At 38.1% G+C, this 16,237-nt stretch overlaps 2 protein-coding genes across 3 annotated transcripts in view; both read right to left on the reverse strand.

Moving 5' to 3' along the window:
- LOC124273673 (lysosomal-trafficking regulator-like) overlaps positions 1–5,449 on the reverse strand; it is a 110,764-nt gene extending 105,315 nt beyond the window's left edge. The window contains 1 exon segment of the mRNA XM_046708946.1: positions 5,261–5,449. Coding sequence (XP_046564902.1) covers positions 5,261–5,344 — 84 coding nt within the window. The 5' untranslated portion in view covers positions 5,345–5,449.
- Positions 5,450–14,233: 8,784 nt separating this feature from the next.
- LOC124273693 lies at positions 14,234–15,892 on the reverse strand. 2 transcript variants are annotated; one of them, XM_046708968.1, is made up of 2 exons: positions 15,758–15,892; positions 14,234–14,718 (listed from the first exon to the last, which is right to left on the reverse strand). In XM_046708968.1, the coding sequence occupies exons 1-2, from the start codon at positions 15,854–15,856 to the stop codon at positions 14,476–14,478; spliced, it is 342 nt and encodes a 113-aa protein (XP_046564924.1). In that variant the 5' UTR covers positions 15,857–15,892; the 3' UTR covers positions 14,234–14,475. The 2 variants fall into 2 exon arrangements, with proteins under 2 accessions (XP_046564924.1, XP_046564922.1); XM_046708966.1 differs by having other exon boundaries at positions 15,748–15,892.
- Positions 15,893–16,237: the final 345 nt, after the last annotated feature.

The raw sequence follows: 16,237 nt of genomic DNA on the forward strand, positions 1-16,237 counted from the left end.
ACCTGGTCTACCACAGGCATCCCCACAGGAACACAATCACGGGGGTTGGAGGACCTGGTCTATCACAGGCATCACCACAGGTACACAATCACAGAGGACTGTGGACCTGGTCTGTGAAAGAGCTTGTCATGAGCAAGCTCTGTGGGTGTGTACTGGGTCAGTCATCATCACTGATGCAGATATATGTCAGAATGGCTACTTTACCTGAGTTAAAATAACTGCAATGTATTTAGATGCTTGACAAGTAAAACACAGTTTAATCCGATATAAAATCTCAACTGACGTTAACTTAAGAAGTGTCAAATAATAATACATCAAGATTTCTGCCATGAGGCAAAAGAAACAATAGGTTGTATTAGAAACATACTAATCTGCCCTTGATTTGCTTACAATAAGAGGAAGATTTTTTAGGCAAATATAATTTCAAGTCAGTTCATGCTCCTCTGGCTTATAACACAGGACTACTGTAACTGTTTGAATAACGCAGATATTAGAGCGTTCATTTATTTTTAAAGTACACCTCTACACGCCATCTTCGCATCTTTTACAAATAAGTCTCACTGACATGCAGAGACACCACTTTTCAAGTCAATAAATTATGTTAATCATATGCTATCTTGTGTTGATGTTATATAAATGCCCTATTAATGGAAATGTTTACTTAGAGCCTTACAGATTTGGTGGATTTCAGTATTTTAAAGTGATGCTTTTAGTTTCATGCAAAAAAGAACATTTTTTCATATGGTAAATACAAGTCGCTGGATGAGTTGAAGAGGACACTTTTTATGGATAGACAATTTCTTTATTGAAACAGATGCAACATTTTGGTGTAGATGCTACCACCATTATTATACCAAGCAAATGATACACAACATTGAGCACAAGGATGATGTATAAATATATGTAATAACAAATATATGTTGTTATCTTTTTCTACTTGGATGAGTTCTGTTGTATATATCTTAACCTGTAAAGGAGCTGAACCCACAGTTCGACTTAATACCCTATCTGCTAGCCTGTCAGTACAACTACTTGCCCCAGTACACAGCTGATCTGTGCCACTTCTATAAAACTGATTTAATTTTTAAAGTATTTTTCTTATCTTAAAGCCACAACAATGTTATGTTCTCACTAGATAGTATATACACACAAACACATTCGTGTTCCAGCTTGTTGATACCTTTAGAAATAAGTTGTGTGGTAAACAGTATTGTTGTGTCACTGACCCACAAAATATTTACAGTACATTGTTATGTGTGAAATTTGTCCTCGTTGAACTTGACAGTGATATTTGCATCCTCACATCACACAGTGACACTGAATATCACAGTCAAGTTCAACGTCAGGAAAAACATGACAAATGAAATAAAGTTTCATTTACGTTTAGGTTATAACTACTATGTTGACTTGAAAACATAATGCAATCTACAAAATACATATCCCCATATGAACTTATGCCAACACTGAATATTTTATAGAAATTAGGTTTCAGTTTTACTTATAATCTGACCAACTAAAATAATATGAATATTAGAAAGAGAAAGAAAGTATGAAAAATCCTAAAGACATCCAACCTACGAGGTATTCATAAACTTTCATGACTAAGTTCCTGAGACAGTTACACACCTTAATGAGATCCTGTACGCATGGTCATACCTAGTGATTAAGATCATCAATCCTATGTACAGTCGGTCAGCATGGCAGTCTATACTCAGTCATCTGACTGAGTTTGGTTTTACGTCGCTTTTAGCAATATTCCAGCAATATCACAGCGGGGGACACCAGAAATGGGCTTAACTCATTGTACCCATGTGGGGATTCGAACCCGGGTCTTCGGCGTGACGAGCCAACGCTTTAACCACTAGGCTACCCCACCCGCCTCTATACTCATTCAATATCCTGAAATAATTAGTGACATCTGTGAGAAAAATCACCATCTGAAAAGATATCCTGAGTCAACCTTCAGACTTCCTCCTATATAATGTTACGAAAGCTCAACTCTGGAGTGTGGAAACTACAAAATCACACATTTCAAGACCTATCTGTATGATAATATTTCAATTTTGATTCATCAGTTTTTAAGTTAATCAACCATCTGCATCCCATAAGTCCTAAGAAATGTTTATTACCAGCAGCCATGATGTTGTCTAAATGAAACATAGATATATACACTTCCTTCATTCTGATCGTGGTCTTTGTTAGGATGATCAAAATATTGTTACTTTTGTACATTAATCTGACCATATGTAAACATACCAGCATGTATATATTAACTCATTATTGGTAATCTGATGATGAGACCCTGAAACATTGATTCAAAAAATAATGTTGTTGCTATTCAACTGTAGTTTAAGAAGCTTTCAATTTTACATAGTAACATGTCAGGGATTCATATAGGATTCAAAAAACCCTGACAGGAACTTTGGGCAGAAATTCTTCTTATAAATAAAATCGTGATTTTGAAAATGTTCTACTTTTCTTAAATTCAGAGGTATTTCAACATGGCATGATAAACTTTAATTCAAAGCAATAACATAAATGTAAGCATTAACTCTTCATCTTTACTAATCCATGATCAATACCAAACAGAATATCTCCACAAATACAGAATATCTCGGCAAAGACGTACAATGTTTACATGATGTAGGAAATGTATAATTTGAATTTGGGAATTTTTATGAAATTTGCTCCTGACTTTGGGCTAACTATCTGCAACTGAGCAGGTAAACATGGATCACTGTATGCTCACACATAAAAAAACCCACACATCTCTTTATCCTTAAACAGTATTAGTAATTTCATTTAATGTCAGCTGCTGACCACACTATTACCGCAGATCCCCAGTCAGGAAATGCTCCTGAAAATAGATACGGATACAGTCATCTCTCAGTCTATATCTACCATGTGTACAATAACATGCATTATACAGTCTGCTACTTATCCCACCCTAGTAGGAATACAACTGCTAACCCACTTCTTATCCAGCTAGTATTGCGAATGTACTATTGTTAGGTGCTGGGACCTTAGGTCAACAGTTCTGAAGCTGTGCTGTGGGCTGCAAACATCTAGTTGAAAAAACTCTTCCACTAGTACAAATGAAATCATAACAGTGACTTTATTCCCATTGATCTGGCACAATTCATGGGGTTCTAATCTAGTCCCCGAACTGCATAATATTCCCTTCTGCCTAGGCCTTTTGCAATGCTAAAGACCTAAATGCAGCAAGTCTAAATTTGCTCAGGTTCCGAATCTCCCATCTCACTGGGTCTCCTTTTCATTTGTTCCTATCAAAATTATATATATTCAGAGACTAAGCGTTAGTCTAATTAGGTTCAAACAAAATGGTCAAGAATCCTTTTTAATGAAGTTTGTGGAATGTTTTTGTTTTATGAATGATATACATTCTCAAGGTTTTAACACAAAATATTGCTGTACTTGATTCATGATTGGTATATTAAAGCTTATCCACTTATACATGCTGTAGAAACGATGGTTTGTATGCTTTAATTATTCAAAATACATCAAATAGCTCTAATATAACACTGTCAGGAGTAAGAGCATATTGTACATTATCGCAAAAATACAGTTTCTCTTGACGAATCATGTGAGGTTTTCACCACTTCCACTCATAACCTGCCCTTACAAATCACCAATGATAAAATATGCATTGCAAATATTACACCACTCAAATATACAACTATAAATCTACCAATATTACAATAGCATCTTAAACACATAAAATGATAATGGGCGCATATTACATGCAGAGTTTGGTTATTAAATTGTTAAATGCTGAATTAAGCAATATTCCAGCCATATAACAGTGGATAAAGTACAATCGGGTCTACAATAAGACAAACCAGTATTTACTGGTCTTACAAGCCAGGAACCATGGGGTACAAGGAAATACAATGAAGCAAGTCTCTATAGCCTCACACCCCAATCCATAGGGTAGAGCTTTCACCCAGCATATATTGCTGGGATCATTTGTAACTGGTAATACAGGTTTTAAGAATAGGGAATGAAAAAGAGACTTGAAACTAACTCAACTGTAGGAAACACAAAATATTTAAATGGTTTCCGGCCTGATGGATACATTAGCAGATGAGATAGTATTTTCTTCAGTCCATCACCAAGTTTCGATTTAAGTGAGGAAGTCCCAATCAATCATATGTTTATATATTAACAACACCGAACATATTTCCTGTTGCTGGTTAACTGTTCACCCTGGAACTCCCGTTTTCAAAAATTCTTCATGAAAGTCCAAAAGGATTCATGAAAAGACAGAGCCTGCCTACTGTTATAAAAAACCCAAATACTTACAACACGTCTGAAGTTATGTCTAGTTTGCACAAAATTTGAATGTAGACTTCCTGAACAATTTCACAAATTTTCTCGACTCTCTGGGTATTAGTGTTGGGAATTGGTTAAAATCTCATAATTGATGATTGGTTCATTACAACCGATCAATCATCGAAAATAATTGGTTATCGTCATATATGAAATGTTCCTGGTTATTTTTGTTACTGCTCAAATAATGAAAAAACCCATGTAGTTCTTTGGTGCAAAATTTCACATCTTTAAAGGATGACAAGTATGTAAGGAACATAAATTTCTTAGAGTCTTTAAGATATATTCAATCATGACTTGGAACGAGCTTGTAGTGCTTATGAAATGTAACAGACAAAACCAACCTTGTGAAATATATTGTTTATGAAAACAAGTGTTCCAGGATTGTTTGTGTTCGATTATGAGAACACATGATCGATTGCTTGGTCGTATAGTCACTGCGACCAATCTTCGATTATTTCAATTAATCGGACCACCAATACTGAGTATATGGGTGATTACTGTAATATCAGTATTATCTAATTAACTGTTTCCTATAGTTGACATGGGCTGTGTAGAATTTACATATAATTCTATAATTCACATTCGATACTTCTTTCATTTTTCACAGAAACTGCATACTGTGGCGTAAAATAGCACCCCATGGGTCGTTGAACTTTTAACAGAATTAAGACCTCCCACGACTGGTTTAAATTTACAAAACGTGGTGGGGACTCACAAAAAAGTTAAATACAAACTAATATTCACCGATTTTGACCTATAAAACATACTTGTTCAAATGTGCTGACCTTGCAATGGTGGAGTTGTAAATTATACCGTTAGAATCAGCAAGATAGGAGCAGACAGTTTGTCATTGGCCTGCTTGACTTAGTGTTGGCATATAATAGTAGATTCTAGTTGCTTTCATTACCTGTGTTGCATGTTTCTCCGACCGCCGACGAGCAAGTTGGGCGTATGTTTCCCATATTTCTGGAAGCAAAGATCCAGTATCCATTTCTCACAAGATATTGACTACCGACACAGCAAAACAAGTCAAAACCACGCCGATAAAGAGTTACGTGGTCTTGCACCATCTCGTCCGATCGACATGACACTTGTTTTGGTTGGGCTGGCCGGTGTAAATGAATATTATTTCCCTGTGGAAATATAATTCCCCACACGGGCCGGGGGAAAACAGAGACCACCTGATCAAGAGTAATAGGTTTCTTAGAAAACACCCACAACATTTAATGAAAATTGTAGTAAAATTGGAAGAAATATTTTGTACCGTACTTCCCAAAAATGTCCACCTCAGGTTGACGACATCAGACGATGGGTGGTGGATACAATGAGAGTAAATCTGGGTCTCAATAATTTGTTGCTATAAAGTATTAATCATGCTTATTCAAGGAGCATTAATCTGTAGAGGATTACTAGGTAATTCGCGATCAAGTTATATAGTTTGGGGTCAAATGTGTATAAGGTCACAATGACCTGGTTAGGAACCAACGCCGTTCCTTTGCACTGAAGCAGAGACCATATAATAGATTTATTATATGGTCTCTGACTGAAGTGAGGGGACGTGCGGATTACATCGCCATTAGATGAAGGCACTTGTACAAGCGGCGTGATTGTTAATGTGAGGTAGTCTGTCATGAGGCTGCTGGTCCACGTCTAGACTAATGGCGGTTTATGTTGGTAGCCAACTGAGACATAACATGGAATGATCAGTTTGGATGATGAGTGGATTCGCATTCCCAGAGTGGCCTGATTTCGGGACAATGACTGGAATATCATCAATATTGCACAGTAAAAACGGTTAATACATGTATTACGTCTAGAGACCCTTGCAAGCTTTGTCGTACATGATTAAATATTAACCTTGATTTTCTTTCTCAAAGCATACACGGTGCAATTACGATCGATTCTGTGATGTATATATATCACTGTACCTAAGTTGATGCTGGTAGCGTGCATCCCAACATGGGGGCAGGTAACATCGCTTGGCGATTATTTCCCTCGAATTAGCAGTCTTCCACGTGTATACAATCAAAATTATTTAACACACTGCTAAACCTTGATGGTGCAAATACATTCAATTCACTGAATTTGCTTATTAATTTCTATGTGTTGAAGAAAAAGTATTTTAAAATCGAGCGAGGAAGTCGATAACTCAAAGTCTGGATGTCGGTTGAGTTACCGACATCCTCGCTCGATTTTAATAATCAAGGTTTAGCAGTGTGTTAAATACTTTTGATTGTTTACACGTGGAAGACTGCTAATTCGAGGGAAGTAATCGCCAAGCGATCTTATCTGCCGCCACCTTAGGTACAGTGTATATGATGATGCATCCTGTATATCATTTTGTGCTGTAAAATTTGTATTGACGGGTTTTGAAAAGAACCTGTGATACACGGGCGCCTCTGGAACGCACAATGATTTCTTTAGAATAATTTAGTCAAATTTACAATTTAATTCATATCGGCAACAGTTTAGACACGAATATGTCGGCATAACTGGCATGTGGTGCAATACGGATTGTATGTCACAGGGAACAACTCGTTGGTGACACCGCCAAGCACGTTGGAGTCACGTGTATCAACAATTCAACGGGCTGGTTATGAAAGCATGGACGACATTTTCTTCTTCTTATCGTGCTTATCGATAGGAAGACCTGATCAGTTAGCGTACATGATGGTGTAATGAAAGTTAATTTCACAACATTTGTATACAGTCCAGCATACACTAATGTATACCCACAGAGCTATGATCAGTCAATACCGGTATACCACGTGATCGGTCATGGCTGCTCGTGTCCACTTGCCACCTCGTTTAATTGGAGAATATTTATCAACCCTAGTTATAGTTTCTGAACTGTTTAGGACTTTTTCAGCGAATCAAAATATATACTTAGATAGATATGTTTATTCGTTGTTTATCGCCACACTCAGCACTATTCCAGTTTCCAACCCCAAAAGAGAAAAGATCGAAGCCATAGAGCTACTCAAAGAAGCTTGAGATACCGATTTCTAAGGGTCGCTATCCTCGGTCGGGGCCTGAAAGCACGCACGCGCACACACACACACGCTTTTTATTTTTATGTTTCATATCAACCCAGTTTGGTCGTGAGAGCGTGACATGAACAATACAAGCCTGAGTCTCAAGCCACAGGCATGAGAGTTGGCAGGTTTGATGAGCTTTAACATTACAACTGTTAGTAAATAATAGAATCTGGACAGGATAATCTAGTGACTTGGGCTTGTAACCTTGACAAGCAATCATGGGTTGGTGAATATCATTCTAACACGAATTTTCACTTGGGCAATATTTTAAGGAAGTAGTTAGCTGATGTGAATGCATGTCTTTAAGGAAATAATTGAAAAAACTTATTCCTTTTTTAAAATTAAATAATTGTGTGCTTGTAATGACTGTATTATCCCAGTTTGTCGTACGAGGAGACTTCACAATGGACCGAACATGTGGCCTTGCCACTTGGTTGATCGTGGGCACGTCATCATCCTCCAACAGTGTCGACGTTGCTCTCAGTGTCAATCACTGGTTTATCTGACCACACTCGGTGCAGTGGAGCAGCGCATAGTTGGTAAAGTGTTCGCTAGTCAGTCAGAAGCACTGGGTTGATTCTCCACATGGTTATTATTTGCGAACCCCATTCCTGGGTTGCCAGTTGTGATATTGCTGGAACGTTGTTAAAATCGGCGTAGAATCATCACCCACATCACACATCATGAAAAACGCTTGCACGAAATACATACGTTGTTAGTGGAATAATACTTTTTTAATATCCATATCTAATCATACATCTTTGTTCCCAAATAATGTCACCCCAAAACAGAATACCCCCTTCTTAATAATATATGTGAGAATCGGATGATCCTTATAGTGTACTATAGTTTTAACCTTTCTTATCAACACGTCCTTACGTTGTGCAATAGTAACAGAGCCACACGTGTTCTCCCACGTGAAACACCGGTTGACCAAATATGGTCGCACCGTATGGTCAGTCACATACCCACGAACGCAAGACTGGTGACCTCAATAAGATTGTTGTGACAAGGTATTAAACTAGCCTCAATACGTAATGTCGTGGCACTGTAAAGTCAACTAGGGTCACATGCATTAAGAACAGTTTGGCCCATTGTACAATACCGGCGTTCATTTCTGGGTCAGATGAAATGGTGTCATTGCCCCGTTAGATTAATGCACTTTTAAAGCGACTTGGTTGTAAATGTGTGTAGCTGCCAGCTTTATGGCGCTAGCCCACTAAGACATCACGCCGCTTTTTGACACACACATACCCCACTCAGACCCAGTTTACTGACACCATGCCGACCGGTCCTCATTTTCACCGCATGACACACGCTTAGTCTCTGAATATATACTAACGGGAAATAGTAACTGTGCATAGAGGAAATAGCATAAAATAAGTTATTTGAAAAGTTATAAAAATAACCCTAAATAACATGTAGCAAAGCACTTGATGTCACGTATACGTGCACTCTGTGCATAATGAACTGTTCACTTTTTGCATGCTTTTTGACACCTGATATTGAAAATTGAAGAACGGTTGATTATTCTCTTGCCTCTGAATGTTGTGGAAAACACGTTAATTTCAACCTGTATGCTGGAGATTGGAATGGCCCAAAATGAAGTGGCCAGACATTTTGGTGTTCATCGAAACAATATCTCATCATTATGGAGACGTTTTCGACAAATGGGAACACGAGATATTTGCCACGGACCGGCCGTCCACGCGTGACGTCAAGTCAGCAAGACAACCACATTCGGCTGACCCATCTAAGGAATCGATTCCAGACTGCCACTTTGACTGGTCGGACCATTCCTGGCTTACGTCCAATCAGTTCCAGGACTGTACGGAACCGACTGAGGGAACATTCCGCCCTGACGGCCTGCAGTACGTCCGATTTTGCTCAAACGTCACCGACAAGCACGTCATGCCTGGTGCAGACAGCATCTAGGGAACAGGAGACAAGATTGGGATGGTGTTTTGTTCACTGACGAGAGGAGATTTCATCTGGACAGCTCAGATGGCAGGGCAAGGGTGTACAGACGGCAAGGTGGACGTTTCTGACGCGTGCGTTGTTCAACGTCGAAAGTTTGGTGGCGAAAGCATTTAGGTAGTTTTTTATCTTCTCTCTACTCAATCAGCAGATTATTGGAAGGTTTTTAATTATTTGTTGAAAGGTTCTACTTCATCAGGACCCATTCCCCCTCTCGTAACTGATGATTCCGGAATACCTTCAGCATTTACAGACATCGACAAAGCCCAAACGTTGAATAAATATTTTGTATCTGTTTCCAATATCAATGATGAGGGCAAGACTTTGCCACCTTTTAGCCATCGCTGTCCTAACAGCATTACAAGCGTTAGTGTTACTGAAAAGGAAGTATCGGATATGATTAAGACTTTACCAGCAAACAAAGCTAGTGGGCCTGATGGTATTAATATGAGAATGTTAAAACGAATTTGTACGTCAATAGCTGAACCTCTTCGTTTACTGTATAATATTTCTCTGAGTCAGTGTGTTTTTCCTTCAGCTTGGAAAACAGGCAATATTATCCCTATTTTCAAAAAAGGGGATAAATCCCTCCCTACTAATTACAGACCCATAAGTTTATTATCTATCCTCGGGAAATTTTTTGAAAAAATAATGTTAAAGCATTTACATAACCATTTCAATAAACATAGCCTTTTAAGTAAATTTCAATCAGGTTTTACTACAAACCACTCTACCACATCTCAACTCATTGAAATCTATCACAATATATGTTCAGCTCTAGATACTCATCACCTTTATTGTATGATTTTTTGTGACATTTCAAAGGCCTTTGACAGGGTGTGGCATAAAGGGCTATTGCTCAAATTAGAAAATTATGGTGTTCGTGGGCAGTTACTTAGTTGGTTAACAAACTATTTATCTGATAGACGACAGAGTGTTTCCATCAATGGTACATTATCAAAAGAATTAAATGTTACTGCAGGAGTTCCTCAAGGATCTGTCCTTGGTCCATTTTTGTTCCTTGTGTACATCAATGATTTACCTGAAACTCTAACAAATGTCACAAGACTGTTTGCCGACGACACTTCAATTGGTGTTGCAGGAAAAGATGTAAAAACCATAGAAGCTACTCTTAACTATGATTTAGCAAAATTGAATGAATGGGCTGACAAATGGTTAGTTAAGTTTAACCCGAACAAGACCAGATTCATGCTTTTTAAAAATGGAAATTGTCCACAAGTTCCTGACTTGATTTTCAATAATGAACATTTGGAACGTGTACATCAACATAAACACCTCGGTGTCATCTTTTCAGATAATACAAAATGGTCTCATCATGTATCTGCTGTAATAGAAAAGGCCGCAAAAATTGTTTCCTCATTTCGGACGCTAAAGTACGTATTACCTAGATATATACTTTCTAGTATGTACGAAATGTATATTAGGCCTATTTTAGAATATGCATCTGAGGTCTGGGATAATTGCCCTAGCTATATTTGTGATAAACTTGAAATGTTACAACTTGAAGCAGCAAGAATTGTAACCGGATTGCCTAAATTCGCTTCAAGATATAGTTTATACAGTGAAACTGGTTGGATACCATTGAAAGTTAGACGTGTTCCTAAATTTCGCACCTCAATTCTCCAAAAGTCATTTATTTATGATTCTGCAAGTTTATGGAATGCTCTCTCCTCTACAACAAAATGTACAAATTCATTATCATCGTTTAAATCAAAGTTATCTGGAAATAATGACAAGGTTCCAAAATATTTTCTATTTGGTGAAAGAAAGACAAATATACTACACACGAAGTTAAGACATTCGTGTAGTTCATTACAAGCAGATCTGTTTCGTGTTAATCTATCAGAGAGTAGAGCTTGCAATTGTGGTGCTCCGGTGGAAGATGCTAACCATTTCTTCTTAAAATGTCCAAAATTTGTCAGTTGCCGTTTTGATCTGAAGAAAGACTTTGAACTATCAAAAGTTCAGTTAGACATTGATACCATTCTTTACGGCAACCCTGCTCTGCCAAATACTATCAATGAAAATATCTTTAGACATGTGCATAAATACATTGTACGAAGTAAGCGCTTCAATTAATCAATAATATGTCTCAATATTATTATGTCCATCCATTACGTCCAATCATTATTGTTCATTATTGTTCATGTTTCTGATGGGGGGCGGGCGGTAATAAGTTACATAACTTGTGCCCAATCCATTTCAACACTGAATAAAATATGTTCAAACAAACAAGATGGACATGAGGCAGTCACAGAACTGGAAAACTGAGTGACCACCCGCAAAATGACATCACCCGCGCATTCTCTATCTTCATCACGTTACCAACACGAACGCAGTAACTAGATGACTTCGTTCCGTGTCTATATACCATTTTGGGGCATTCCATTGAGCCGTCAACGTCTGAATCGTCCACTTTGGGGAGGAAATCAGGCGCTGGCAACGTTGCAGCTGGGTATACGTGGGACGTAACAAGACAAAACAATGATTTTTACTTGTAAGTCACAACCAAAACACTTGCACGGTTTGTTTCTGATTTTTTTTGGTTTGTTTGTTGTTGTTTTGTATTTTAAAAAAAAATGTTTTGGGGGAGGTGTCCGGAAGCACCAGATGAGTACTTTCTTTTGTAAATCAGTGTATTGAGGGTATACCCTTACGGTGTTAGACAGATTATTGTAGTGGGGATAACGTTTAGTAGTGCACGTATCCACTCCATACAGATTACGCAACACTCACGCGAGTGTTTTCGAACTATCACTATTCACACTGAATAATGACCTCACAAGATATATAATTCTCACATACCTAGCTGTACGAGATTGATATGGACCAAGATTCAATTCGTCAAGAGGAGAGTTCCCATGGAGTGTTGTACATCTATTTGTTGTTTACCGCAGTACTCGGAAATATTCCTGGATCAAACAAACCAGTGATTGATATTGTAAGCACCGATCCACGTACGGGTCCAGTGTACAGTGACACCCTATCAACAAAGTTTGCAGTCCCGAAAACCTCCGTTAAATCGTCTGTACCACGAGCGTAGATTGCTAGGGACCAATTCTGTTCCCGAATTCTCTGTGGGTCTCATCAGAATGAAGAGTGAGTGAGTTTAGTGTTACGCCGCACGTAGCAATATTCCAGCTACTAGTATATTGCGGCAGTCTGAAAATAATCGAGCCCGGACCAGACAATCCAGTGATCAAGAGTATGAGCATCGATCTACGTAAATGGGATACGATGACATGAGTCAGCGAGCCTGACCACCCGATCCCGTTAGTCGCATCTTACGACCAGAATTGCAAGGATATAATCCATGAATTTTTATCCATTTACGTCTTCTAAACAACTTATACTTGTATACCACCCAAAAACAAAACAAAACAAACAAAAAACAAAACAAAAAACAAAAAAACAACAAAATACAAACAAAACCAAAACAATCAATCAAAAAAAAAACAACCAACCAAACAAAAAACACCCCCAAAAAAACAAAACAAAAACAAACCGCAATCAAACAAAACAACAACACAAACAAGAACGACAGTAAACTACATGCAGAAGGTGCCATCCCTCTAACATGTACATGGCATAGCGCAAGCGGTTCTCATATATCAAGAGATAACATTGAATCACTCCTTCCACAACGAATCCTTTATGTTTCCAAAAACAAAAGTATCCGGCAACGGAAAGTATGCATAAAATACAAATATTAACAACACGTTACTAAGCTGAAAACTGTTACGAAAACAATGAGAACTTAATTTAATGTACTGGTTGTTTCGTTTGTAGCCACCATCAAACATTTGTGTATTTTTTGTTCTGTAATTCGTGGCGTCTCTGGTATAAACGCCGGCTTCTAGAAAATGTCTTGAGTTTGGTTGACCATATATCTATTTTGTTTCTGTCGCCGTGTACACTTGGTAAATAGCCCAGTAGGCATACTGCCTGTGTAGCCATGGACGTAAAACAACACAAAGACAATAGGCATACAGTGTGTCCAGTAATAGACATATACTGTGTCTAGTAATTAATACCGAGTAAGTCAAGTCAAGACAGGATAGCTGCAATATGTATTGACTGATCTAGACTGAAATACATCTAAGGGCCTTGATATACTAACATAAGTAAGACCTGTGTTGCGATCGTGACTAGTTTAAATGGACTATTTTCCATATGACTAATGAAAATATTCTATTAGTTATTAACGCTAAAATGTATATCATAATCATAATAATGTACAGAGTATTTGTTGTATTGTATTGAAATTATACTATACCTGCATGGTGTGTGCTTTTGTTAAGGCGAATGTGTGTGTACTGTAGGAGTGAGAGAGTTTAGCTTTACGCCCCTGGTTAGTTTGAGTCGTATGTAGACAGCATCTGCACTGACCTTGACATGAGGACATCTTGGTTTCAGGTCGCATCAAGAATATTTTGTTCTGTACTGCTGCAATATCCCAGATATATGGCGGCAGTCTGTAGATAATCGAGTCTGGACCAGACAATCAAGTGATCAAGATCATGAGCATCGCACCTTGGATACAATGACATGTGTTAACCAAGTAAGAGCCTGACAACCCGATCGTTAGTCGCCTCTTACCTCTGACTGAACAAGCCGCTTTTAGCAATATTCCACAACATGAAGAAATGGGCTTCAATTAGTCGCCTCTTAACAATGGATCTAATTCTAACCCGGATCTTCACGATTTGTGGACTGTAGGAAGTGTGAATGGCCAAGCATGTAAATTTCATTTCCTACAGGTCCCGGATGTCACTAATAAAAGGAAATATCTGGCTTACTTTAACAAGATGTGGCCAATAATTAATGGATTACAGCTAAAAACAAAAACAACAATACCAGTTTACTGTTTAAATACTGAACAACAATTGAGGTCATAGAATATCTAATTAGGTATACATGTGGACATTGTACACAAAATGTACATAAATTAATGAAGTTTGTTATATCGTAGGATGTTATACTTTGCAACAATTCCTTTGATGGGGTTAGTTCATCATCTCATCAGTATCTTGGTGATACAGCTGCCAGGCTAACAGGTTGTTAGCTTTGTCTGCTGATCTGTCAGTTATCCTGTCTCAGACCTGATGGTGGCGAGGTCACCCTTTGAATCTTTCAAATCTAGGCCAAATAGTTTGTCGTACAACAAGCATTTGTCATCACGGAGCTGGATGCCATTGTTGACATCCGCCAGCGTCTGTGCTCCCGGGAGTTCCAGCGGATCCAGCACACCCTCGGCAGCACCCATCATCATCACCATCCGTTTAAACATGTGTTCCCAGGCTTGAGTAGATGGGATTAAATCTGTTCCCTGTAACAGCCAGCGATATAAATTTATGACTCCGGTCAAGACAATAAGTTGCATTTTCCAAAAGGTTATTAAAATTCCTACCTACACTTTTAAATAAAGTTATTAAAAAAAATTCATACCTGCTTAAATTCCAATGCGTCTGGATATTCAGTCATGTCAAAATAATTAGCTTATAAATTCATTCACCACTTCAAACAGGTTACACTGTTTTATCTGTTTTGTTGTAAATAGGTAAATAGTATTGTGTTATGTTATTTTACGTACACATTTTCTTACACCCCTTTATGTATATACTGTTCTGTGGGCCAAGGGCTTTACACTTATGCTTTACTGGACAATCCTACATTGATTGATTGCAGCGACTGAGAACTACGGTTTGAGGAAATATACAGATTTACGCGTTCACTTTGTTTGTTTGTTGTTCAAAGCCGCACTCATAAATATTCCAGACTAAAGCGATGGTCTGTAAATAATCGAGTCTGGGCCCGAGAATCCAGTGATCAACATCATTTGCACTACGCAACTGGGATACGATGACATGTATCATACAATTCAGCGAGCCTGACCACCCGATGGGACGGATCCAGGAATTTTTATGGCCAGGGGGTTCGAATTTTCTTCGAACCCCCCTATTGGCTCCGTCAACGCAAAAAATCTTCAATGTGATCTTAAGTCATTTTCAAAAGGGGGGGGGGGGGTTTCGAACCCCCTACTAACCCGAACAAGATTAAATCAAGCGTAGCGACGCAATAAATTGGGGCGTTCGCCATATCGCCGCACTGCTATCAATTTTGCTCATTCTTTACCACTAGGACCTTCGTTGTCTTTCTTTTGCCCCATATGTGCAACACTTATGTGGGTTTGGAACCCATTTCTATTTTACAGTCATTTGTTGTTGTTGTTGTTGACCAGGGACTGGAAATTCCGACTTTCAAACTCAGAAACTTGCCCAATAAAATCTACCGTAAACTTTGACGTTTTGTGATACTTTAGTGCTCTTATGACGAGGAAACATTTGCTTGACTGAACCAATACAAACATATTTTGAATGGTCCTTCTTCTCAGATTTGATGTTTTTCGTCTTGTGACTTTGCTTTCTTTTTCTAGAAATCTTATCACTTTCTTTATGTGCATTCATTCTCCGGAATGCGCAATATTCTTCCGGAAGTTTTCAAGGTCATCGAAGCTCCATACACCGTTTAGTACCGTATCTAAAGGGTGGTGTAAGGAGTTTTTAATATTTGCAATGTAAGACAAGATAAAACTTTATTGTGCCAAAGGAAACTTGTCTTACATCATAAGAGGTTCGTACAAGTAAAATCTAACCTGGAATACAGACACCACTAAACATTCATATCTAAAGAGATAACAGAACAAATCACAGCTACGCATATTTAGGAGATAAACATACTGTGTTGGAAAATCGGAGGTATATAACGAAATTATAATAGCTCTGAATTTGATTTAAAACCAATTATTATTATAAGCTATTATAATTTCGTTATATACCTTTGGCACA

Source organism: Haliotis rubra, unplaced genomic scaffold, assembly GCF_003918875.1.
Source record: "Haliotis rubra isolate DU_JTF1 unplaced genomic scaffold, ASM391887v1 Scf183, whole genome shotgun sequence".
Lineage (NCBI taxonomy): Eukaryota > Metazoa > Mollusca > Gastropoda > Lepetellida > Haliotidae > Haliotis > Haliotis rubra.